The sequence below is a fragment of the Phocoena phocoena genome, chromosome 1 (genome assembly GCF_963924675.1).
Source record: "Phocoena phocoena chromosome 1, mPhoPho1.1, whole genome shotgun sequence".
Taxonomy (NCBI): Eukaryota; Metazoa; Chordata; class Mammalia; order Artiodactyla; family Phocoenidae; genus Phocoena; species Phocoena phocoena.
This window is the reverse complement of record NC_089219.1, coordinates 7,229,080-7,256,700: the sequence shown is the minus strand read 5'-3', so window position 1 is coordinate 7,256,700 and position 27,621 is coordinate 7,229,080. Positions and strand designations below refer to the sequence as shown.

Sequence of the window (27,621 nt, the reverse complement as noted above, 5' to 3'; positions counted from 1 at the left end):
ACATTGGTTCGACGCTATATAATATGTATGTCCTTCCACAGCCCCTGAAAAATTTAGCAATATGGGAAAGAAGTTAACATGTAACCGAAAGCTTGACCTTATCTGTGCTAAAAACCAAAACCTGTTGCAGGCATCTTCAGGAAGCTCCTGATTGGCCCTCCAGAAAGTACTCAATGATGACGGGAGTGCCCAAAACAACTGAGGAAAATGAGGTTTTGGTAATATACATACAAAGTCCGTTTACAGTCTTCATCCTGGATGAATGCCAATCCTTTTAAGCACCAACACATACCACAACTGTTAAAATTTATAATACATTTCTAAAACATACCACACTTGTCCTGCCTTACACCGAAATGAGTATGTCAGATGTACTGTGAACTTTTTTCCTGATGACTCAGGATCACATAGGAACATGTACGGTGGCACACGTGTTTTCATCAAATGCACCCTCCACTGACGTGCTCCCAGCCCCAGAAAGGGACCGCTGGGGGTGGCGGGCGCCCCACCTTGGCTCTCCGGTCTTCTCTTCTCTGCCTCTGTCTGCTTCCCCGCTTCTGTCTCCTCTCCTGTTGGGGCTGGAGAGCAGAGCCTGGCTGTGATTTTCCCTGCTTCTTCACCAGCAATGTCAGGGAAAATGCTTTTTTTCAGTTGGCCCATGGATCAATTACAGAATGTATTTTTCAACTTAGGATCCTGACTACATATCATGAACGTGTTATAAAACAGTCTTTCGTTTTTTCTAGGTCCCAACTGTTCTAAATGGGTGTGGTGGCCAGGACTCTATATCAGATTGACAGATGTTACCAAATTAGCACTGTCCACAAGTAGATCTGACTCCATTTAAAAAATTTACTACATATATGCAGTATGTTTGCCTTCTCTTAACAATGCATACCTCATATAACCTCACAGACTAGTATTTTCTATATTTTCAATAGATTATACACATAAGCTACAGAATTCCAAAGGAACAAAAGGATTTAATAAGAATCTGCATTTTTTTATTGGCGTATAATTGCGTTACAATGTTGTGTTAGTTTCTGCTGTACAATGAAGTAAATCAGCTATATGTATACCTATATCCCCTCCCTCTTGGACCTCTGCATTTTTACAACATCCTCAGGAGATCTGCGTATAAACTGGAGCACTGACATGCAAGTATTCTAGAAGCTTTTAGTCTTAACTTTGTATAAAACAAAATTCTCATTTTTGTTATAAAGATGAATTTTGCTTAAAGTCTATTCAAGTACTATGTGGATTCACATAAGTGACCCTTGTCACTGCGCTCCCCCTCCCAGGAGGCAATTTCTAGAAGCAGTTTCTTACCTACTTTTCAGAGATCTGCTGCTATGCGCGCACACACACACACACGCAGAGACATTCACTTTCATATCCACACACACCTATCCTCTGTATCAGCACTGTCGAAAAGAACTTTCTGCAGAGATGGAAATGTTCTATACCTATGTTCTCCAATGCAGGAGCCACTAGCTACATATGAACGCTAAGTAACTTGAAATGTGGCTGGTGAGACCAAGGAACTGAATTTTTAATTTTAATTGATTTAAGTAGCCCCACATGACCAGGGGCTACTGCATTGGGACAATGCAGCTTGATATATTCAAATAAGCTTTAAAGAGAATTAAACCTTGTAACACAAATAAGAATTTTTTAAATAAAGTAAGCTTGGAAGCCTTTAAAATTGCTTTAGATCAGTGCTTCCAAGTGCATATGAATCACCTGTGGGTTTTGGCAGAATGCAAATTCTGATGTAGGTCTGGGGTGTGGTCTGAGATCGTGTAGTTTTAACAAGCTCCCAGGTGATGCCAATGCTGCTGACCACACGCCATACTTAGAGTAGCAAACACTCAGAGGAGACACCACGTGATGGGAGCAGAATAGTTCTCAACTTAAGTATAAAATAACGAAGAATCTCTTTCTCACGCACACACTGAAAAACATGCCAACAGTCATCACTACTTCCATATGTCAGACGCACTTTGGCAAATCCCCCACAGAAAAAGAAACTAGACATCTAGCCGTATTGCCCCTCCAGTAAGAAAGGACTCAGTGTATTAGATACTGTATGCAGTGAGCTAGCTGAAAGGTTTGCTTACCTTGATGGTGCAACTCCAACCAAATTTGGACCCAAGCCTCTAAAAAGTGACTTTGGTCCTTCCTTCTCCAAGATCGACCTGAATAACGAGAAAAGAGGTATCTCTAAAAACCTTAGGCAAGGCCTGTGCAAAATGATAAGGGCTCAGCCTTCTCATTAGCTCCCTGAGTAAAGAACAGAATGTTTACAAAACCCCAGGGTCTTATCTGATTATATTACAATACAAAATCAGAAGACTGATGAATACTGCTTTCATTACTACAGTGAAAAAACATGTTTCAAAATATCCCTTGTTCAGGCAAGGAGCAAGGTGTTCAGGGTTTGCACTACCCACCGACATCCTAGGAAGGCAGAGAGCAGCAAAGGGTCTGATACAGGAAATGATGTCCTTGTTATGACAAGATTCACTGAGAAACAGGTTGAGAAATTTCTTTGGATGGTATTTCTTTTGGATTTATTCCTTATTTCTAACCTATCTTCTAGATCTTTGCCTATTACAGGAGAGCCCTAAACAGGGAAATGAGGAACAGAAGAATCCAGTAACTTTCACGGGACGATGACTGCTCTTTAAAGCTAACGCTTAGTATCTCAGGTTCAAAGAGAATACTGTGCCTGCTTTTTCTTTAAAAACTTTTTTACTGTGGTACATAAATTTTTTACCATTTTCCATTTTTAAGTGTATAGTTCAGTGGCAATAAGTACATTCACACTGCTGTACAACCATCACCAGCATCCATCTCCAGAACTTTTTCATCTTCTCAAACAGATTCCAGAGATAGCCTCATCCACCAGAGGGCAGACAGCAGAAGCAAGAACTACAATCCTGCAGCCTGTGGAACAAAAACCACATTCAGAGAAAGACAGACAAGATGAAAAGGCAGAGGCTATGCTATGTACCAGATGAAGGAACAAGATAAAACCCCAGAAAAACAACTAAACGAAGTGGAGATAGGCAACCTTCCAGAAAAAGAATTCAGAATAATGATAGTGAAGATGACCCAGGACCTTGGAAAAAGAATGGAGGCAAAGATCGAGAAGATGCAAGAAATGTTTAACAAAGACCTAAAAGAATTAAAGAACAAACAGAGATGAACAATACAATAACTGAAATGAAAAATACACCAGAAGGAATCAATAGCAGAATAACTGAGGCAGAAGAACGGATAAGTGACCTGGAGGACAGAATGGTGGAACTCACTGCTGCAGAACAGAATACAGAAAAAAGAATGAAAAGAAATGAAGACAACCTGAGAGACCTCTGGGACATTAAACGCAACAGCATTCACATTATAGGGGTCCCAGGAGGAGAAGAGAGAGAGAAAGGACTGGAGAAAATATTTGAAGAGATTATAGAGGAAAACTTCCCTAACATGGGCAAGGAAATAGCCACCCAAGTCCAGGAAGTGCAGAGAGTCCTATACAGGAGAAACCCAAAGAGAAACATGCTGAGACACATAGTAATCAAACTGGCAAAAATTAAAGAAAAATTATTGAAAGCAGCAAGGGAAAAACGCCAAATAACATACAAGGGAACTCCCGTAAGGTTAACAGCTGATTTCTCAGCAGAAACTCTACAAGCCAGATGGGAGTGGCATGACATATTTACAGTGATGAAAGGGAAGAACCTACCTACAACCAAGATTACTCTACCCGGCAAGGATCTCATTCAGATTTGATGGAGAAATCAAAAGCTTTACGGACAAGCAAAAGCTAAAAGAATTCAGCACCACCAAACCAGCTCTACAACAAATACTAAAGGAACTTCTGTAAGTGGGAAACACAAGAGAAGAAAAGGACCTACAAAAACAAACCCAAAACAATTAAGAAAATGATAATAGGAACATACATATCGATAATTACCTTAAACGTGAATGGATTAAATGCTCCAACCAAAAGACACAGGCTTGCTGAATGGATACAAAAACAAGACCCATATATATGCTGTCTACAAGAGACCCACTTCAGACCTAGGGACACATACAGACTGAAAGTGAGGGGATGGAAAAAGATATTCCACGCAAATGGAAATCAAAAGCAAGCTGGAGTAGCAATACCCATATCAGATAAAATAGTCTTTAAAATAAAGAACGTTACGAGAGACAAGGAACCCTAATTAATAATCAAGGGGTCAATCCGAGAAGAAGATATAACAATTATAAATATATATGCACCCAACACAGGAGCACCTCAATACATAAGGCAACTGTTAAAAGCTATAAAAGAGGAAATCAACAGTAGCACAATAATAGTGGGGGACTTTAACACCTCACTTACACCAGCGGACAGATCACCCAAACAGAAAATAAATAAGGAAACACAAGCTTTCAATGACACAACAGACCAGATAGATTTAATTTTTATAGGACATTCCATCCCAAAACAGTAGATTACACTTTCTTCTCAAGTGCGCACGCAACATTCTCCAGGATAGATCACATCTTGGGTCACACATCAAGCCTCAGTAAATTTAAGAAAATTGAAATCACATCAAGCATCTTTTCTGACCACAATGCTATGAGATTAGAAATCAATTACAGGGAAAAAAACGTAAAAAACACAAACACCTGGAGGCTAAACAATACGTTACTAAATAACCAAGAGATCACTGAAGAATTCAAAGAGGAAATCAAAAAATACCTAGAGACAAATGACAATGAAAACACAACAATCCAAAACCTATGGGATGCAGCAAAAGCAGTTCTAAGAGGGAAGTTTATAGCAATGCAATCCTACCTCAAGAAACAACAAACATCTCAAATAAACAATCTAACCTTACACCTAAAGGAACTAGAAAAAGAACAAACAAAACCCAAAGTTAATAAATGGAAAGAAATCATTAAGATCAGAAAAGAAATAAATGAAATAAAAACAAAGAAAACAATAGCAAAGATCAATAAAACTAAAAGCTGGTTCTGAGAAGATAAACAAAATTGATAAACCATTAGCCAGACTCATCAAGAAAAAGAGGGTGAGGACTCAAATCAATAAAATTAGAAATGAAAAAGGAGAAGTTACAACATACACCACAGAAATACAAAGCATCCTAAGAGACTACTACAAGCAACTCTATGCCAATAAAATGGACAACCTGGAAGAAATGGACAAATTCTTAGAAAGGTATAACCTTCCAAGACTGAACCAGGAAGAAATAGAAAAGTATGAACAGACCAATCACAAGTAATGAAATTGAAACTGTGATTAAAAATCTTCCAACAAACAAAAGTCCAGGACCAGATGGCTTCACAGGTAAATTCTATCAAACATTTAGAGAAGAGCTAACACCCATCCTTCTCAAACTCTTCCAAAAAATTGCAGAGGAAGGAACACTCCCAAACTCATTCTATGAGGCCACCGTCACCCTGATACCAAAACCAGACAAAGATACTACAAAAAAAGAAAATTACAGACCAAAATCACTGATGAATATAGATGCAAAAATCCTCAACAAAACACTAGCAAACAGAATCCAACAACACATTAAAAGGATCATACACCATGATCAAGTGGGATTTATCCCAGAGATGCAAGGATTCTTCAATATATGCAAAGCAATCAATGTGAGACATCATATTAACAAACTGAAGAAGAAAAACCATATGATCATCTCAAGAGATGCAGAAAAAGCTTTTGACAAAATTCAACACCCATTTATGATAAAAGCTCTCCAGAAAGTTGGCATAGAGGGAACCTACCTCAACATAATAAAGGCCATATTTGACAAGCCCACAGCAAACATCATTCTCAATGGTGAAAAGCTGAAAGCATTTCCTCTTTAGATCAGGAAAAGACAAGGATGTCCACTCTCACCACTATTATCCAACATAGTTTTGGAAGTCCTAGCCACGGCAATCAGAGAAGAAAAAGGAATACAAATTAGAAAAGAAGAAGTAAAACTGTCACTGTTTGCAGATGACATGACACTATACATAGAGAATCCTAAAGATGCCACCCAAAAACTACTAGAGCTAATCAATGAACTTGGCAAAGCTGCAGGATACAAAATTAATGCACAGAGATCTCTTGCATTCCTATACACTAATGATGAAAAATCTGAAGGAGAAATTAAGGAAACACTCCCATTTACCACTGCAACAAAAAGAATAAAATACCTAGGAATAAGTCTACCTAGGGAGACAAAAGACCTGTATGCAGAAAACTATAAGACACTGATGAAAGAAATTAAAGATGATACCAACAGATGGAGAGATATACCATGTTCTTGGATTGGAAGACTCAATATTGTGAAAATGACTATACTACCCAAAGCAGTCTACAGATTCAATGCAATCCCTGTCAAATTACCAATGGCATTTTTTACAGAACTAGAACAAAAAATCTTAAAATTTGTATGGAGACACGAAAGACCCCGAATAGCCAAAGCGGTCTTGAGGGAAAAAAACGGACCTGGAGTAATCAGACTCCCTGACCTCAGACTATACTACAAAGCTACAGTAATCAAGACAATATGGTACTGGCACAAAAACAGAAATATAGATCAATGGAACAGGATAGAAAGCCCAGAGATAAACCCATGCACCTGTGGTCAACTAATCTATCAAAGAAGGCAAGGATATACAATGGAGAAAAGACAGTCTCTTCAATAAGTGGTGCTGGGAAAACTGGACAGCCACATGTAAAAGAATGAAACTAGAACACTCCCTAACACCATACACAAAAATAAACTCAAAATGGATTAGAGACCTAAATGTAAGACTGGACACTATAAAACTCTTAGAGGAAAACAGGAAGAACACTCTTTGACATAAATCACAGCAAGATGTTTTTTGATCCACCTCCCAGAGTAATGGAAATAAAAACAAAAATAAACAAATGGGTCCTAATGAAACATAAGTTTTTGCATAGCAAAGGAAACTACAAACAAGATGAAAGGACAATCCTCAGAATGGGAGAAAATATTTGCAAATTACAGACAAAGGATTAATCTCCAAAATATATAAACAGCTCATGCAGCTCAATATTAAAAAAACAAACAACCCAATCAAAAAATGGGCAGAAGACCTAAATAGACATTTCTCCAAAGAAGACATACAGATGGCCAAGAAGCACACGAAAAGCTGCTCAACATCACTAATTATTAGAGAAATGCAAATCAAAACTACAATGAGGTATCACCTCATACCAGTTAGAATGGGCATCATCAAAAAATCTACAAACAAATGCTGGAGAGGGGTGGAGAAAAGGGAGCCCTGTTTCACTGTTGGTGGGAATGTAAATTGATACAGCCACTATAGAGAACAGTATGGAGGTTCCTTAAAAAACAAAAAATAAAATTACCATATGACCCAGCAATCCCACTACTGGGCATATACCCAGAGAAAACCATAATCGAAAAAGACACATGCACCCCAATGTTCACTGTAGCACTATTTACAATAGCCAGGACATGGAAGCAACCTAAATGTTCATCGACAGATGAATGGATAAAGAAGATGTGGCACATACACACAATGGAATATTACTCAGCCATAAAAAGGAATGAAATTGGGTCATCTGTAGAGACATGGATGGATCTAGAGACTGTCATACAGAGTGAAGTAAGTCAGAAAGAGAAAAACCAATATCGTATATTAACGCATATATGTGGAACTTAGAAAAATGGTACAGATGAACTGGTTTGCAGGGCAGAAATTGAGACACAGATGTAGAGAACAAACGTATAGACACCAAGGGAGGAAAGTGGTGGGGGTGTGATGAATTGGGAGATTGGGATTGAGATGTATACACTAATATGTATAAAATGGATAACTAATAAGAACCTGCTGTATTAAAAAAATAAATAAAATAAAATTCAAACAGATTCCATACCCAGTAAACACTAACTCTCCATCCCCCCACCCCAGCCCTGGCAACCACCCTTCTATTTTCTGTCTCTGTGAATCTGACTGCTCTAGGGATCTCATACGAGTAGAATCCTACAATATTTGTCCTTTTCTGACTGGCTTCTTTCACTCAGCACAGTGCCATTAAGGTTCATCTATGTTATAGCATGTGTCAGAATTTCCTTCTTTTTAAGGCTAAATTATAAGTCCATTATATGGATGCCCCACATGTTGTTCACCCTTGGGCTGCTTCTGCCTTTTGGCTACTATGAATGTGAGTGTCCAAATATCTGTTCAGGTCCTGGGGCAACTAAGCCCATGCGCCACAACTACTGAGCTGGCGCGCCTCAACTAGAGAGCCTGCATGACACAAATTACAGAGCCCACATGCTCTGGAACCTGCGCGCCACAACTAGACAAGAGAAAACCCGCAAGCCACAACTAGAGAGAAGCCCGCACACTACAACAAACATCCGGCGTGCCACAATTAAGACCCGACACAGCCAAAAAAAATAAAATAAAATAATAAATAAATCTTAAAAAAAAAAAAAAAGTAGGTTAAGTGAAAGGAGCTGGACACAAAAGGCCATATGCTGTATGATTTCATTTAGATGAAATATCCATGAGACAAATCTATATAGACAGAAGGAAGATTAGCAGTTGGTTGTCTAGGGCTGGGGTCCTAGGGATGGGGAGTGACTGCAAACAGGTTAGGGGATTCTTATAGTGGGGATGAAAACGTTCTAGAATTGTTGTGCTGGGTGCACAAAACTCTGAACATACTACAACAGGAGAACTGTGTGCTCTAAGTGGGCACATTGTATGGCATGTAGATTACATCTTAATAAAGCAGTTAAACAAACAAAAAAAACCCCAGAAAGCCTCACTGAAAAAGTTCTTGAAAACAGAAGACATATTTGTAGGAACAGAGTTTTAAAACAAAATTTAACCCTTGTGCTAAATCAATCGCTTAACAATAGATAAATGATAAAACTGGAATATAGACTGTAGATTAGTTAAAAAGCAGTACATCAATATTAAATTTCCTGAATTTGAAAACTGTACTGTGGTTTTAAGAGAATATCCTTTTTGTAGGAAATAAATGCTAAAGAATTAAGGGTAAAGGGACATAATGCAATGTAACCTATTTTCAAATGGTTCAGAAAAAAAAAACTGTATGTATATAGAGCAAAAACAAATAAGCAAATGTGGCAAAATGTTAAAGACAAGTGACCTGAGGTAGAGTATATAAGCAAGTTATTTGCACTGTTCCTGTAACTTTTCTGTAAGTTAGAAATAATTTTAAAAAAAAGTTCTTAAAAAAAAGCTATAGGTCATAGGTTATAAAAATACTGAACTCATGTTTGTAGCCCACAAAGCCACGAAACAAGGGTTGGGGTAAAGATAATTCGTGGGTTTCTGTAAACCTAACACTCCAAATGAAGGACACGGAGTTTCAGTGCATTTTCACACTGGCCAAAACCAAGCCATTTGGTCCTTAATACAGGCATCAGAGTTTAGTGTTTTCAACTTTAAATACTTTACTGTTACTCTTTCTCAAAACAGGATTGGGCTTTTAAAAAGCCAGGCTCTCTCAACCAAAAATTCTCTCAAATAACACCCTGAAGTGACCTACACCTTATAGTATAGCATGTAAAAGATTTCAAACGGTCAATACATTCAACATTTTTTAAAGTTCAGACTCCATCTTTGGTCCCCACGAATGTTCACCATGCAGCCGCCCAGGGGTCACCTACACACAATTAAGGGAATCTCTGGCTCCAGGGAGCTGGGAGCCGCTCATCTATAATGCAGTAGGGAACGCATGTCCTCAAGTGACTCAGGCCTTTTAAGAACTGCAGAAAGGCTGTCTCCATAGTTACGCATATTAACAGTGGGAAAAAAGTCAAATCTGTTACATAATTCAAACTGCTAACCTAGCTGGATGTTTACAAAACTTTTCTGGAACAATCAAGTTCCTACTATAAATGGTACTCCTCAGCTTGTTAGGACTCAGACTAATTTTCCCACAGTCATAGAAACTTTCATTTAGGAAAGAAATGCAGAAAGAAATTAGAGTCCTGTTTGGAGCGTTTCATTCTCTTCACTATTTTAGATCATACTATGCATACCACTGACCAATCCAGGACAAAGCTCTCATCTGAACCCATCAGTGTTTAAAAGAGAAACGACCTCACTAACATATTACTTTTCAAAGAGGTACTTCAAAAAACAAAAATAAAGTAACCTGAAGTAGTTTAAAGAACAGGAGTTCTGATTAGGAAAAAAAAAAAGAAGACTAAGTCCTAAGACATTTTAAGGCAGATGCCTGAATAAAAGGAGTATTAATTACCCCGTGGTAAATTTAATACTGAGAGCCTAATTGTTTTAACATCTTGCCTTTTTTCGTAACTATATTCAAAATATAACGGTAATTGATGCTCCATTGGAGAATATTTTTTCTCTAATAGGTTAACCTAACGCGAGACACAAGCAAACACTGATTTGTACTTTGAAAAATCAACTTCCTGTACACAAATTCTGTTGTCTGCTAAGTCTTTAAATGCAGTACTTCTTGGGCTTCCCTGGTGGCGTAGTGGTTAAGAATCCGCCTGCCAATGCAGGGGACACGGATTTGAGCCCTGGTCCGGGAAGATCCCACATGCTGCGGAGCAACTAAGCCCGTGCGCTACAACTACTGAGCCTGCGCTCTATAGCCCGTGAGCTACAACTACTGAGCCCGCGTGCCACAACTACTGAAGCCCATGTGCCTAGAGCCCGTGCTCCGCAACAAGGGAAGCCCGCACACCACAACGAAGAGTAGCCCCCGCTCGCCGCAACGGGAGAAAGCCTGCATGCGGCAACCAAGACCCAACGCAGCCAAAAATAAAAATAAATTAAATAAATAAATAAAAAGAAGTAAAAAAAAAAAACCATAAATGCAGTACTTCTTGGAAGAGTAAGACTGATAATAAGCAGCTTAGTTGTAAATGAATAATCATCTGATAAACCCAATGGCTTCTAACACTGTGAACAGACAACCTTGATGGGCTTTGTGGCATAGAGAAAAGGCCTGGATCTCTGTCCTCGGTTTACTATTTCCTGGATAAAGAGCTGGCTCTGCACTAGCCTAGGGGTGATAAGTGGAAGAATCAGAAAGCAGTCCAATGATCCAGATGAGCCAGGAGGGTGGTGGTAAAGTGAAAAGTAGTCACCTTCCATTAAAGCATCCTAAAAGATATGCTTCTTATGCTGGTACACTGTCTGATGTAAGTACTGGGTAACAGACTGCTTTCAGAACTGATTACCAGGAAATAACATATGTGCTTTCTCCAGATGAGAATTATGTAGTATGAGAGCCCCCTTTTTGCCTTGGCTACCAAGAAACTCAGTTATAATTCTTATGTATGTATGTATTATGATAGCAGCTAATATTTATTATTTACACAGTGGGGGGAGGACTGTGTGTTAAGCTCTTTATATTCAGTATCTTACTGGTGTGCCATGTTCTATTTGTCCTGAATTCTTGCTGTGTGACAGGCGGCATTCTCAGTGCTTGGGGGTACCTCGGTGGTCAAAACAAACCGAAGTCCCTGCCTCTGAGGTACTTCCGTTCTGGTGGGGGCAGGGAAAGAAAAGAAACAATATAAATAAGTAAACTACACTGTGTGTTGGATAGAGGTGAGTGCTGTGGATAGAAATAAAGCAGGAAGGAGGCACAGGGCATGATGGAAGGGCTCAGTTTTCAACAGCATGGTCACTGCAAGGCCTTCCCGCAAAGGTGACAACTGAGGGCCAGCCATGCAGATAATGTCCAATAGAAAGGCCCTGATGTGGAATGTTCCAGAGTTCCCAGTCTTTTAAAGGGACAGGAGGAGGCTGATGTAGCCGAAAGGGTTCGGGAGGGGAAATACGAGGAGGTGAAGTCAGGGAAGTAATGGGAGGGGTGGGTGACAGGGGTGCTGAGACCGGCAGGCCCCGGAAGTAGCTTTGGCTTTTACTGGGGGGTGGGGCATGGGCCTTGGAGGCATCTGGGCAGAAGTTTCTCCGCTGCTCCTGAGGATGGCGCAGGGGGCAAGGTCTCTCACCAGACCACTTAGGAAAATGGGTTGTCTTGCGTGCGGTGTGGGCACTGTTCATGTGTTTTAAAAGATGGAGAGGCTCTTCTTCCCCTTTGGTTTACATTTTAGTAAACAATTGTTCTAATTGGGGAAAAACATACATGGAGAGAGATTTATTGGAGATAGAGAGACAGAGGTACTGGGGGCGCAGAACACGCATCCTGAAATACTTGAACTAGAGAAGCAGTCCCATTTATCTTACGGGCTTGGCCCCGGTGACACCCTCAACTTCCGGGCAAGAGTTTCCCAGTTACAGTAAGTAGATGAATCCACCAGTCATGCGTTGTTGGCAAGCATGTAAGAGGAAGTTCACCTTGGATGTTAGCAGAGTTGGCAAATTACCTGTTTCACTAGCATTTTAAGTTCCTCAGAAGAAAGGCGTCATTTGAGACACTGCTAGTGACTACACTTATAAAAAGGCGAACTGAGATGGGGTGTCTTCAGAGCCATGTTTTTGGAGGAAACGGGCTTGTCTCTCTCCTTACTGAGAGCAAAGCGTGCCTCCCGTCTCTGTGCTTCCGCCTTCCCTGCGCCTGTCCCTAACTTTCTGCCTTTTGTGCCTCCCCAACCTTTCTCAGCGTTCAATTAAAAAAAAAAAAAAAAAAAAAAAGATTTTCCTCGAGTCTTGGGTAGCAGCCGTCTCTTTCCCGAGTTGGGTTTCTGATTCTCCCACTTGGGACCTTGCCCTCGGCAGCTGGCCCTGCTGCCCAGTCTTGCCCGAGCTTGGATGCACCCTCGTACGTGTGTTTGGCATGGGTGCCTGAGTGACTCAGAAGTCGGCTTTACAAACAAAACGTACCTAAAAATAAATTAAGTGCTTTCCAATCCATTCTGCCTTATCTAAAATGTGACAGAATTCTGCCCAAAGTGCGAAGCGTTGTGGTTATTACGACAGAGCACTTCCATTGTACTGCGTCTTTTTCTAACACTTCCCAATTAAACACGCACACTCATACACAGCTGTGTCTCTCTTGCGCCCATGCTCTCTCAATGGTCAGTGCTAGAGTTCTGAATGTCAGCGTAGTCAAAGTCAACTATCGTTCACTGAACATCTCTTTTAAAGCACAAGGCCCCAAGCTAAAACGCAGACATTGCCAAGCACGCTTCTGAATTACTGATTTTGCCTTACACATAGAGACTGATAAGCCAAATTTGACCTAAGAATATTTAGCTACTTTGTAAACAAATGAGATATTTTAATGCAGTAAAAATAATAAATTAGGCAGATAGCCTAGGTATGAAACAAAAATTTTAAAGACCATTTTACTAAATATATACTTCAACTTTTCTATAAATGTAAAATTATTTCCAAATAAAAAGTAAAAAATTGTACCATTTTATTTCCATATTACTTCCTCTTAAAATATTCACAACCCTCCTCTTGTGTAATTTAAAAACTTTAATTTCACTGCCACCTCAGAGCTTCTCGCTAGCCCTCAGAAGATGCGGGGCAAGCGCAACACTCTGATGCAACAGTTTAAACATGGATGTCGGGTTTGCTTTGTTAGGTTTACTTTAACTGTCCTTGGACGTTGATCACGTGCACACAGGGAGCCCTCAGGCCAAGACAGCAAGGTCAAAGTTCAGAGGTATTGGTACAGAAACCTAATTCTTAAATTTGGACAAAGCCTGTACAAGCAGAACATTCCATCTGATGGGCCTGATAAACTGCATTGACAGTGGGGGCGGGGGACTGGGGGTAGGAGTTGGAACCGCCACTGAACTTACTTCAGAACCTGTAAGAGTCCAGGCGTCACTGACGTCGGTCTCACCATCCCAGCTCCGCTGATGGTCCCCAGATGAACCTGAGGATAATAGACTGTCCGAAGAGCTAATCTTGAAGACTGCAACCTCGTCTTAATGACTTCTAGTGGACAAGTGAAAATAGCACCAACCGTGCCTCCACACCTGTAAGAGAAGAAATCACAACAGCATCAGAAAAGCTATACTGTTCTGTACACAGATGAAATGGGAAACTGAACTTTTCTCTGTTAAAAAAAAAAAAAAAAAAGGTACCTATGTTCATCTCATAATTAGAGCACACCAAGAGTTTAAAAAAAAATTAGTTGAAATCCCAGCAGCTTAAAAAGATAACCACTGTTAACACGTTAGTACATCCTTTAGGGCTTTTCATTAGTGGTTTTTCAATCTCACATTTTTTTCTTCTTATCTAGATATCGTGACTGTCTTTCCACGTCAATAGACACTTACGCCACCATTTGTAATGGTTGCATACTATTCCTCTCTATCAGTGTAAAATATTTTAACCTATTTCCTACTGTTAGACGTTCATGTCATTTCCAATTTCACTCTCATGTTGCAATGAATATTCTAGAGAATGCATCTTTTCACAGTGAAACAAAATAGTTATTCAGGTAATGCTACTATTTTGAAAATCAGTATTTATTACAACCCAGATTTTCATTAAAATCTGATTAATCTGGACTCCATTGAAAATCAAACTAAAGCTTACTTTTTAATCATTAAGTCCTTGTGTTTCCCTCAGTCAGAACTAATCAATTCATCCTCTGAGATGTCATGAGATGCACTGTCTCTGTGGGTCAGCGTTCCCCAAACTACCCTTTACAATTTGTTCATATTGAAATATTACCTGAACTTAAAATTTAAATATTTTCACCTATTTATCCTAGAATACCTACTTTCATCTTTTCTTAAATAATAATATCCACGAAACTGCACGTCTGATGGTCTGGTTCTAGGTAACAATGTCCTGTACCATCTAAAGTCACCCCCATACCACCAGCGACACAGGTTCTACTCTTTGGAAAGCACTGAAGATCAGGACCTGCGTTGTATTCATCTTTGTATCCCTGGCATTAAAATGCACAGGTTCGGGACTTCTCTAGTGGTTAAGATTCCGCACTCCCGATGCAGGGGGCCTGGGTTCGATCCCTGGCCAGGGAACTAGATCCCACATGCATGCCACAACTAAGAGTTTGCGTGCCACAACTAAGAAGCCCACGTGCCGCAACTAAAGAGCCCACCTGCCACAACTAACACCCAAGTGCAACCAAATAAATAAATAAATATTTTTTAAAAAGAGCCATGTGCTTGAAAAACAGCATAACATTTTAAACAATGGAAAACTTACAAGCTCCTGAGTAAGATAAAGAAATATCTGAAGTCAATAACCTGACTTCTTGTCGCTGAAAAAAAATAAAAATAAAAAAATAAACAGAGCTTTGGGTAAATTCTTTCATCAGAAAGTCAGAAAGTTCCAATATGACACGGGTCAACCACCTTTGGTTTGTCCCCAGGTCAGCAGTGCTCCTTACCTCGGCCAACTGCCATCCACACCAATGCCACCGATCAGAGGATGGCCTGCTGGACGGTGCCTGCTAACAAAGCGAACGCCCAGCGATAGCGAGCCGGGCACCTCCTGGGGATGGTGGGCCACACTCACTCCACAGCCACCATTCTACACATTACACACCGTGCCCAGGGCAGGGGTGGGGTGGTGAAAAGGTCCTGGCCTCCTTCAGGGCAAGCTGAGGCTCTCCAGGTGCCTCTCCCACAAGAGGGATGAGGCAGCCTCACAGCATCGCAGGGAACAACTAAAAACTGGGAAAGCACTGCCAGCTGTAAACTCAGTAGCTAAGCCCTTCCTCATCTACCAGGAAAAAAAATCTTAGATGAAAAATACCCAAAGGACTTTTGTTTTTTTTCCTGGCTGCACAGCTTGGCATGCAGGTTGGCATGTGGAATCTTAGTTCCCTGACCAGGGATCAAACCCATGCCCCCTGCAGTGGGAGTGCGGAGTCTAAACCACTAGACTGCCAGGGAAGTCCCCCCAAAGGATATTTTAAATCATTAAGCTGTGTTGGATACAAATTCACGAAAATACTCTTAATTACAAGACAAGTTCTGACATTAAACTAAATTGTCCAAAGAAGATTCTTCCTGAAATTTAAGACATTTCACAGCAGAATTTTAAACGTTACTCTTTCAGTTCAACTGCTTTTTCTTTCTTCACGAACCACATGTACTGGACATTCATCAGTCTGAGGAGATAACATCATATGAATCAGAACACTGCCTTCTCTAGATTGGCTTTCCAAATTTTCTGGAGATATTTAGTCAAGTTGAGTCCAAAGCACTTCAGAGTACAACAAATTATATTCTTTGTAGGAAAAAACCGTCCTGTCAATTCTCAATTCTTCAATGCAAAGACCTTCAATATTAGCCCGGCCCCTCACCCGGTCAACTAGCTAGGATGAAGCCCCATCCACTATGACTCTGCAGAAGGCATTAACGGAGCTTTTCAGGAATCGCCATTCAGAGACGGTGTAGACCTCCGCTCTGTTGGCCAGTCCTCCCTGGCACTGCTTTTCAGCTGTGCTCCACCGAATCCTGCCTCTCCTAACCCTTGCAGCTGTTCAAATTCAGTCTCGTGAACACACTGAGGGGACTTGGTCTGCTCTTCCGTCTTTTTTTTCTTCCCTTCCTTTTAGGGCTCTCTGGGCACGAGGACTGGGAGAGAAGCAGTCTTATGTAAATGGTCCAGGTCTAGCTGTGGGTCCACCTGGCCATGTGTTACGTATATTGGTGGCCTCAGAGAACGTTATGAGTCAGTGTAAATGGTGTGCAGGCCTCCCTGGGGTGGCACTCAATCTCCCCAAGAGCCCCGACACTGAGAACCCCTGTATTCGGCCCACCAGCATTCCAGCCCTCAACCTCCTTTTGGCCTAACTTGGCCTGGGAACCTTGCAGGCAGCACTAGGTGTCCTTCCTTCCTCTGGTCCCCATGCTCCTTGACACCAAGCCAATGGAGTCCACTAGTGTCCTTCCACACCCACCATGAAGCAACAAGACTGGCACTGGGTAGGAAGTCAGCCCTACGTCCTTCCCAAGCACACCACACTGCCCCTTCTCATGCTGCTGGCATGGGCCGGTAATGCAGCAGCCTCCCACCTCCAGGAAGCCTCTGGACACAGAGCAAGGTGCCCATCTCTCAGCCTCACAACCTCCCTCAATCTACAGACCAGTAGGGGCTGGTGACAGGGAAGGGGAGAGTGACGGGAAAAAGCCTCTCTCAACACTCCAAATGCCACAATGCTGACAACCATAAGCTTTCTGCTCTGCATATACAGCCTGGGGTGCAGCGGTCAATGGCAGTCAGGCAAATTCTGCCACCTCCTTCTAAGTCTTAGAGTAGGTTCAGCTGAGGGTCCTGGTAGCCAATGCTCAGAAGGCAGGAAAAGTCACATTCGACATTGAGTTTCATGGTGAGGCGGTCCTGGCATCACACAGTCAGGAAACTGACTAATTCTGATTGGATACCCATATCCTGGACCACTAAAATATGCTAAGTACTCTCCGGAATCACCATCCTGCCGCGCTGCTGCTTGTTCAGCAGTTAAATTACACACGTCTCAAAGCAGCCACAAGAGGTCGTTGTTCTCTGAAACCTGTTTGCCTAATTTTCTTAAAAAAAAAACCCATTACCTGTATTTTTCTGCACCTTTTTCATCTTTTACTACTTGTTCCTTCCCCTTCCCCTCATTCTCTACCTTCTCTCATTCTTCCTGCCCAGAACTGAAGTCTTGTGTTTATTACATAAAGATGTATTTAACTGTTTACCTTTACCCACATAGGGCTTGCTTGTTTCTTCCACCTGTGGATTAGGCTCCTCCCCTCCACTTTACAGCAGAGCAAAACTGGACTATTACTACTACAGTACGTACACTACATTAATCTACAATCTTTATGTGATCAGAGACAAAATTTTTAAATTATGTACACAAATTTTTACCTTTTAACTCTGAGTTTCGAGCAACAAGGAGGATTTTAAAACCTAGATGTTTTCAACAAGAAGCTGTTTTCTATACACTCACTCATTTTAGACACTAAAGCCAAGACCAAGATGCTCTTTATTATAATTGCTACCCAACTGATAGTAAACTGGTTTCCAGACTCACAGCTTATACATTAACTACAATATGGATTCTACTAACTAATAATACGGCCAGACAATCTTTGGAGCTTTTGGTAATTTCCTCCTTTCATCTGCTACCTCTATTGTCACTACTTGAAAAAAAAGAGTGCCTCTTTATACACAATTGTCTGGAATGTTTTATTTGAATACCTGGCATAGGGCTTAGAAGATTCTGATTATGCAAATTCTGTATTCACTCAGTAAAAGCAAAACACGTATTTTTTGATGCAGGTAACTATCCTTTAGATGCCATTTTCTATATTCTACCTCATTTAGAAAAAAAAATCTGAAACAGCACCCGAATAAAAAAACTCTGTAGGCTTCCCTGGTGGCGCAGTGGTTAAGAATCCGCCTGCCAATGCAGGGGACATGGGTTCGAGCCCTGGTCCGGGAAGATCTCACATGCCATGGAGCAACTAAGCCCATGGGCCACAACTACTGAGCCTGCATGCCATAACCACCGAGCCTGCGCGCCTAGAGCCCGTGCTCCGCAACAAGAGAAGCCACCGCAATAAGAAGCCCACACACTGCAACGAAGCGTAGCCCCCACTCTCCGCAACTAGAGAAAGCCCTCGTGCAGTAACGAAGAGCCAACACAGTCGAAACTAACTAAATAAAATAAAAAAATTTATTTAAAAAAACCTCTACAGTACCTGCTGAATCTGAAGAGAATCATTATCTTTCACAAACACACAAATCCAAAATAATATTACCTTATGCCAATTCAGTTTCAGCAAATCTTACTACAGAACCATGTTCATAATTCACAAATAAAGTACTGCTTTTCTTTATTTGGGACAATTTAACAGGCCACATCAATTAGTTACTCATTAAACAAGTATCAGTGAAGTATCTCTAACGTATGGGGTGGGCAGTGTACTTAGGATGGACCAGTGAAGAAAACAGACACGGGTGCTACCCTCATGAAGCTTAAATTCTAGCAGGAATCTTTCATCCAAACACAATAAAATTTTTTGAAAATGTCACATATATGAAATATACTGGATGAAATCAAAGTTAATTTATAGCCTTAATACATTTATATAAGCCTTATATAAGATAAATGGGCACACTATATCAAAACTTCTTTCATCATTGCAAATAAATCTTGCATCTTCTCTACATCGTTCCTTAGCAGATATATTAACGTGTCTAACACTTCAAAGCTAACCATTAGCTGATACAGATTAAATCGGCAGGGACAAGGACAGTATAGGAGTACACCAGGTGACAGCTGTCCGTAATGGGGGGAAATACTGAATTATGAACATTATCTTAGGTTACATATTTTAAAAACCTTAAAGACATACCGTATCCCCATTAAAATACATTTTAAAGGCTATGTAAGTACATTTAATGACAAAACCATGCCATAAAAATAAGACTTAATGCATATTATCGAGGCCATCAACCTCTAATCTAAGGGCAGCTTAGCACAGCTATTTCAGGTGCCGAGTACTCTCCTGAATCGCCACCCTGCCACGCTGGGTGCTTGTTCAGCAGGCGAAGGACGCCACTAACACTACACGCACAACCAGAATTCCCAAGTCATTTGATAGGGAAAGTTTAAGAAGAGATTTTTCTCAACAGACATAAGGCCTAGACACAGAAGGGCCACTTTCGGAGGATTTCAGTGTTTCTCTTAATGGTCTGGTTTAAACAGTAGAAAAGGAATGATAGGTTTACAAAAAAATTTATTTAGGTTTTTTGTTTTGACAACAATACTACCCAGATTTTGGGATAGGAGGAGAGAAAGGAGAAAACAGCAGAATCCCTAAAAATACTAAAAATCGACATCAAATGAATGAGGTTCCTTCACATTGAAGCAAACCACCCTAAGAGATGGCTTATGAAGATGCTGGTAGCTAGCAAAAGCCTTAAAAATGTGTTTTGACTCAAAAATTGTACTTCTAATGGTTTAACCTAAGGAAATAATCAGACAACTACACAGGTACACATAAGGATGTCCAGTTTATAAAGGCAAAAAATTAGCAAAGAAAGATCAGAAAGAAATTATGTAATCAGAATAAATTAGGTAGCCCTGTCATAAATCGCTATAAGAGCCTCCCTGAATTCCTGTCACTGGGCTTGGAAACTGTGTTTACCTTCTTCACTGCAACCACAGAACAGTAACGACTGATTACGAGTACATTCAGAGAGTTCACTACCATGCTGCCATCAAAACCCAACATATTTCTAAGGAGGAAGCAATGTATAAAGGATGGGAGCCTATTTTATTTTTTATTTTTTGTGGTACGCGGGCCTCTCACTGTCGCGGCCTCTCCTGTTGCGGAGCACAGGCTCCGGACGCGCAGGCTCAGCGGCCATGGCTCACGGGCCCAGCCGCTCCGCGGCATGTGGGATCTTCCCGGACCGGGGCACAAACCCACGTCCCCTGCATCGGCAGGCGGACTCTCAACCACTGCGCCACCAGGGAAGCCCGGGAGCCTATTTTAAAATTAACTATGAAATTACATTTGGCGCACATATACACACACAGACCTGATTCTTAAGTGCTTATTTCTAGGTGTTGGTTTGTGGGTGTTTCTCCTCCAGTTCTCTTCTTTCTTAAAGGGCACCACTATATTAAAAAGATAACTATTACAGGTTAACTTATGAGTATTTTTGCCTTGCAAAGAAGACACAAAACTGCTTAAAAATTTTTTAAGAAATTTAAAAGACAGTGAGTTATTTTGGGTGTTTTTACTTTCCAGGATCTAAAATTAATTTTCAACTATTCATAAGCCTGTTATACCTGATAAAAATATTTACTCAGTATCATTAGTTAGCTATAGCATTAAACTTGTTTGATGTTAGTTTCCAACGGCTATTCAATAATCAGGAGAAATGTCACAGAGCCCCCCCTTAAAAAGCAGGGGCTCTGACTCCTTTTCAAAGAAAGTACTCAGTTCTTTGGAAAGAGGCCAGCTTAACAGTGGAAACTAGTTACTTGGAGCAAAGCAACACAGCCCTCTACCACACGGGGGGGGGACCACTGCGCCACTGATTTTCACTGCATGACACACCCATTTGATACTTAGCTCCTTTAATGATCTTCCCTAAAAGAAATGGAAGTAGTATATTTTAGGCTAGTGGGAATGAGTCGAAATCCAATTAGTTACTCTGAAAGCATCCTTTTCGAAGATTTATTTTCTTTCTTGCCTATCTGCAAGGAATCCCGAACTGCTAATGAAGGAAAGGAACCCTATTAAATACAATAGCCCCAGGCACCCCTCTAATAAACTCCAAGTTTTAATCAGTCCAGAGCTGTGCTGGCTCCTGCAGTTTTCCTCCATCACAAGGTAAGAGGCTGGGGCTCCGGGAGGAGAATCAGCACCCAGAGGGCACTGTGAAGGGCGTGTAGGGAGATTCATGTCGACAGGGGAATCAATTACCAAGCAAGCCTCACAGAGGCTGCTCCAGAGCAAGTAACTCTCCCAGTTCGGAATACAAGAATTTTTTAAAAGACCACCTCACTTAAAAACTGTAAATCAAAATCACTGAGTATAAAATCATTAAAAAGAAAATGATTAGCTATCCTTCTTAGCTTGAGAAATGACTTAAATAACATGGTCAACTTGTTTAAAATTCCCCACAATGACAAATTAATGTACTGTCTTAATTTAGGAATCCCTCCCCAAACCTTGTGTTACTCTCAAAGTAAATATCAAGGGGGAGATGAAGCAAAAGGAGGGGGATTGATAGGGAAGAGCTGAATGAGAAATCGTTCCTGTGTATGAAGAACCACCAATTTTCTGACCGGAGAAACAACGTAACTGGGTAATCCACTACGATAAAAAGTACAGAGCGCTCAGGAACACTTTCATCATGGTCATTTTTGCAAATAAATTCTCAACCATTACTTGTTTGTAATAAGGAACGTATCTGGGTAGTAACTAAAACACTAAGCTGCAACTAAAATACACAAATCAAGATAATAATCCAGGATAAATTCTACTTTATGCAGAATGTCCTACACTTAAAAATGGCTGTGCCAGGCCTGTGAGGTCCTCAAATAAGACTCCAAACATCTACAAGACTCCAAAAGGACCCAAAGGTTGTATTAAAAGAAAACAAATTACTAATACAAAACATTTTTACTTTTATTTTCTGAAAGAAACAAAAACACCAGCTCCCTTCCTAACCCCCTACCACCCCACCTCCCTAAAAATACGTTGCCTCCACTGAAAAAATTCAAGGTGCCATGACGATTAAGCTAATGATACTTTCAAAACAGGGCACGTCTTAGATTTAATGTTGTTTCTGACGTTGGACGCTTCAACCAGCAGGTGAGAAGCATTTCAGCACACCTTCCCGACTCCACTTAGTCCCGAGGTCCCCCATCAGCTCTCCCACAGGTTGTTGACCGCTGCATCACGGTTCACTAGCACTTTCCAGGCCCCTGCTGATGCCCAATACCGGCAGCCCTCTCGACCATCTGAACTCGCCCCTGCGCTATCCTGAGGGACTCCCGGGCCAAACTAAGCATCCCCAAGACCGCCCAGAGCCTTCGGAAAAAGGCCCAGGAGGAGAATCTAGGCAGAGGGTCGTTAAGTGCAGCGTGGCCAGGCAGGACCGCCCCCGAGTGACACTCGTCAGACCAGCCACTAACTGTTTAAAAGGAGAAAAAGCTGGTGGTGCCGTGGGGATGGGGATGGGGTTGGGGATGGGGATGGCGGTGGGCGTGGGCGCGGCGCACGCGGCGTAAAATCACCCTCTGGGGATGCGGCCAGGAGGTGGGACAGGCCCTGCTCCCCCCGGGGCTCCCCACCACCCCCACGCAGGGACTTCCTCTTTCGGCAGGCGGAGCTTCAGCCTCGGGAGGGCCGGTAACCGGCCCCGGCGCACCGAGGGCGCGGGGCGGGGGCGCGGAGTCGGGCCGGGACACTCACCCGCCGGCGAAGAGGTGTAGCAACGTGTTCTCCTTCTGCTGACTGCCCGTCGCCATGGCCGCGCCGGCTCCGCGGCCCGCAGCCGCCGGGTGCCGCGGGCTCGAGGCGGCTTGACGGATGCACGAGGTGGCCTCTCCGCTCTCCCGGTTGTCCTCAGGCGGCCGCCGGCACCGCCTCCATGCGCGCGCGCCCCCACGACTGGCTCCCTCGGCCCGCGCCCTCTGCCGCGTGGCCACAGGCGCCTCACCTGCCTCTGCGGCGCGAGCCCGGCAGTCAGCGGGAGCCCAACGGCCAGCGGGAGCCCGGCGCGCCGCTGTCACGTGCGGGGGCCGGGCCGTGACGTCACTAGGCGGCGCGGGCCCGGGGCGGTGCGCGGCGGGGGTGTGGACCCGGATCCCGCACGCCCATTGGCTGGCGGGCGGACATGGGCGGGGAGACTGCCTGAGCCAATGCGCGTGAAGCGAGAACCGGCCGAGGCTGCCTGGTCCCTGATGAGGGAGGTACAGAAACGGGGTCTTCGTTGAGCGTTGTGAGACCCTGCGCCTGGCCTTTTTTCCTTTTTTTAGTCAAGTTTACTTTGTGATACGCTGTGTAAAAAAGTATATAAATTACATATGACATCTCACAGCTCTGTATTCATCGCCCAGTTTAGGGGAAAAACAAGATCCGAATAGCCTTAACCCCCAGTGTACCCGTGGTATCATTTTGTGTATCTTTGATTTTTCTAGAAATAGCATTATATGCTGCGGTACGGTTTTTGGCCTCTTTTATGATCATCTCCAGCCCAGATTTCTGAGCTTCTCTATCCGAGCTGCTTCTCTGCTTGTATGTCCTTGGGTCACCGTCAAACTCAGCCTGGCAACTTCTTAACTCCAAGTCTGGACACACAGGCCTTCCTTGGCCCCCCTTGCAGCACACTCAACCACACGACTCTGCTTAATTTCCTCACATAAGCTTCTGCAGTTACTTTGTTGTTTTATTTGTGTAAACTGTCCTTCCGCCCCTGGAGTGTAAGCTTCAGGATTGCAGGGACTTTGTTTCTTTTGTTCACGGTTTTTCCTGACAAGGTATCTGCCACTAGCAATGCCCAAGAAACGAATGAATAAATGTCCTGAACAGACCTCATGACTTAATTCTTCCCCTCCCCCAAACCTGTCTGCTTCTTGTATTTCCTGTCCTGGAAGATGGTGACACCACCATCTGCACAGTCACCAACGCCGGAAACTTTCCTGTTACTTTGGACTCCTCTATCTCTCCCCCACCCCCCCCACCCCCCCAGTCCACCTGGCACTTCTGTTTCCTGGAATTCTCCCAAAGTATCCCCCTCTCTGTGCTCCTTCTACTGCTGCTGCTGGTTTCAAGTCCTCATGTCTCTTGTAACAAAACTCTTCTACCTGCTCTCACAGGCCAGCCCTTGAGTCTGTCGGCCTCCACTCTCACCGCTCTCCAGAGGAACCAGGTACAGAATATACCAACACTTTGTTTTCAGTCTCCCGGAGCTTCTAAAAGCAGTACCTTGACCAGACCAAGCTGCTAGATGTCCTGTGTGTAAACACAACAAGAGCTTGAGCAGAAGGGAAATTGTGTGCAAACACAGGAGCTAGGTATTTGATTGCTGGGAGGACTCTTTAAAAACAGCTCTTAGGAGCAGTCATCCAAAATACAAATACAGTGAATGCTGTATATTAAAGCCATTACTGCCCCTGGGAAGGGGGAAAGCCATACTAGTGCTCCATATTTGGGGAAAAAGAAGGAAGGAAGGAAATGAGGGAGGCAGGGAAAAGAGAAAGGTTTTTCTTCATGCTTCCTGGATCTCCCAAATCCCTTGATTCAGTTGCTCAGAAAGTCAGTGCTGGTTTTAGCTGAAGATGATTTATGAGGCATGAGTAGAAACAGGAGAGAGTAATGCAACCCTATTAACCAGGAGGGAGCTGTTCCCATCCAGGTGGGATTCTAAACCCAAGGAGATTCCATCCTTGGAGCACAGCCCTCCATCTTGGCTGTGCTCCCATAGAGGTGTCTGAGACTGGGACCCAGGCTTCTCACACCACAGCAGCACCCTGCCCCCTCCTTCTTTCCCTAAGGACTGTCAGTCTAGGCTGTGCTGGACACAAAAACAGGCTTCCCCATCCCCTTGTTAACAGTAATGCTGCCTTCATGTTAAGAGTTTTTGCAAGGTCTTTCATGTATTTATCTCATTGGATACTCACACTCTTTGGCAGCCCTGTTGTTTTCCTTCCCTTTTTATGGATAAGCAGGATAGATTTGCCCAAGGTCACACATCTAGTTAGTGGCTGATGCAACAATCTTTCATGCCTCCCTGCCTTGGAACATGCTGTTGCTTAGGATGTCCCCTTCCTCCATTGGCCAGACTCCTCTGGACCTTTTCTGAGACCAGCTCAGAAGTCACCTTCTCTGTGAAGCCACTCCCTGCTTCCTGGGGAAATGGAGTGCTTTTTTCTCCTATCCCTCATGGCTCAGCCAAGGGACTGTGGCTGTGGTTACTAGGCCATGTTGCTGTGCCGTGTGGCAATGAGCTGGACCAGCATTCGTTCCCTGATGTATGTGTTGGTGGGAGAGAAGACTGGGACATTTTCAGAGGGAAGTCTGGACATTTCTGACAAAATGTTGAAAAGCATACATTGTTTGATTCCCATGTCAAGGAAGCTATCTGATTCATTCATTCATTCATTCAAGACATTTTTATTGAGTATCGACTATGTGCAGAAAAAGCATTTGACAACCCAGGATACCCATTCCTGAAAAGAGTTCTTAGCAAACTGGAGCAAGGAATTCCTCTACCTGCTGAAGGGTGTCACAATAAACCTACAGCTGACATCATAATTAATGGCATAAGACTGCATGCCTGCCCCCCTAAGATTGACAACAAGGAAAGATGTCTGCTCTTGCCATTTATTCAACATGGTACTAGAGGTCGTAGTCAGTGCAATGAGGCAAGAAAAAGAAATAAAAAGCATAAAGATTGGAAAGGAAGAATTATAACTGTCTTTAGTCATAGGTGATGTAATAGTTTACTAGGAAATCCTAAGGAATCTATATAACAACTGCTAGAACTAATTAGTAAATTTAGCAAGCTCAAAGGAGACAAGGTCAATATACAAAAAAAGAAATACTTCTTTTGCTAGCTGCAAACAGTGTGAATATGAAGTTTAAAAAAAATTTATTTACAATAGTATCAGAAAACCCCAACAATAACAACAAAGAAGCTGGACATAAAGGAGTACATGATTCTATATATGAAATTCTAGAAAAGGCAAAACTAATCTACAGCGACAGAGAACATATCAGTAGGTGCCTGGGGCTCGGGCTGAGCCTGGGGCTGGGAAGGGGATTAACTACAAAGAGGCCGGAGGAACTTCTTGGGGTGATGAAAGTGTTCTGTATTCTGGTCAGGGTATACACACTTGTCAAAACTCATTAAAACTTACTCTTAAAATGGGTGCATTTTATTGTATGTAAATTATATCTCAATAATATTCATTAAAAAGAAAAAAGTAAGGCAGACTACATAAATGCATATGTGTACATCGCATCAAGTTTAGAAATGTGGAAGGGCACAGACAGATAGTTACACCCGGAGATCCACTTAGGCATTGCTTAGTTTCAGACGTGGACTGCTCCCAGACTTGGTGGGGTCTGGAGGAGAGACTTGCTTGGGTTTTTGGTAACCAAACCTGAGGTTTTGGTTTTGAAGGTCCTGAGGCTTCCTGCTGACCTGTTACCGGTTTCTTTTTGCTTTCTTCATCTGACAGTTGGCTGTCAAACCTTTAATTGCTTCTTCAATCCTTGTTTTTCTGCAAAAGGGACACTATTGGGAAAACATCCCACTACCCATCCCACCCCCAGGGCCTGAGATTTCATTTCTTTGCAGAGATTCGTAAGGAGCATTTCAGGTTCGCAGAGTCTAAGTCCGGGGCAGGGACAAGTCTCTCCTGAGGGGTCCCACATCTCAGGAGATGCTGAAAGGCCTGTGCCTGCCTGGGGGCTGGAGGGAAGCAGGGGCAGGTGGTGTGACTGGGGGCAAAGGACACAGGCCAGCAGCCTCTCTCCCTCCTTTCCTTCCTCTTTACCAGACTCAGCCTGAGCCGGGTTTCTGGTTACAGTCCTAATGAGGCTCTGCAAGCCAAGCCTTCTCATTAATGAAAGGCTGTGTTGTTCTGGCTCCTGCAAGGATAAGCCACTGCCAGTGGGTCTCCCTCTCCTTGTCCACAGGCTGGAACCTGTTTTTCCAAATGTTTTGTGAGCTCATTATTCCCGACCCCACGTTTTCCTGACCATTTCTTAGAAGGAAAGCGCCTTCGGTAAAATGTAAATTCTCGGAGGCCCAGACTTGTGCTTCTGATATATTTTGAATAAAGCTTGGGACTTGACTGGACAGTCTGTCCGGCTGGGCAGACGCTGCCGGGGTGGATAATGCCCTTTTTCTTCCCTCCTCCCTCCCTCCCTCCCACTCCTCCCTTTGTCCTGACTTCTGAGAGGCAGTAGAATATAGCACTGTGTCACCCAACTGCCAAGTTACTCAGTCTTCCCATGCCTCAGTCACCCCACTTGTTCAACCAGGCTAGTTATAGTATGTACTTCAAAGTGAAGATTAATAGTAATAATTCTGCTAACACTGAGTATGTGCTACATGCTGTCCTAAGTCCTTCTAGGACACTTTCAGTTGGAACTA

The 27,621-nt window shown here is 42.6% G+C and overlaps 1 protein-coding gene across 1 annotated transcript in view; it reads right to left on the bottom strand.

Annotated features, from left to right (window-relative positions):
* SLC25A33 (solute carrier family 25 member 33) overlaps nucleotides 1–23,165 on the bottom strand; it is a 30,155-nt gene extending 6,990 nt beyond the window's left edge. The window contains exons 1-3 of the mRNA XM_065882375.1: nucleotides 22,929–23,165; nucleotides 13,809–13,988; nucleotides 2,121–2,198 (exon numbers count right to left, since the gene is read on the bottom strand). Coding sequence (XP_065738447.1) covers nucleotides 2,121–2,198; nucleotides 13,809–13,988; nucleotides 22,929–22,984 — 314 coding nt within the window. The 5' untranslated portion in view covers nucleotides 22,985–23,165. The remainder of the gene's footprint in view (nucleotides 1–2,120; nucleotides 2,199–13,808; nucleotides 13,989–22,928) is intronic.
* Nucleotides 23,166–27,621: the final 4,456 nt, after the last annotated feature.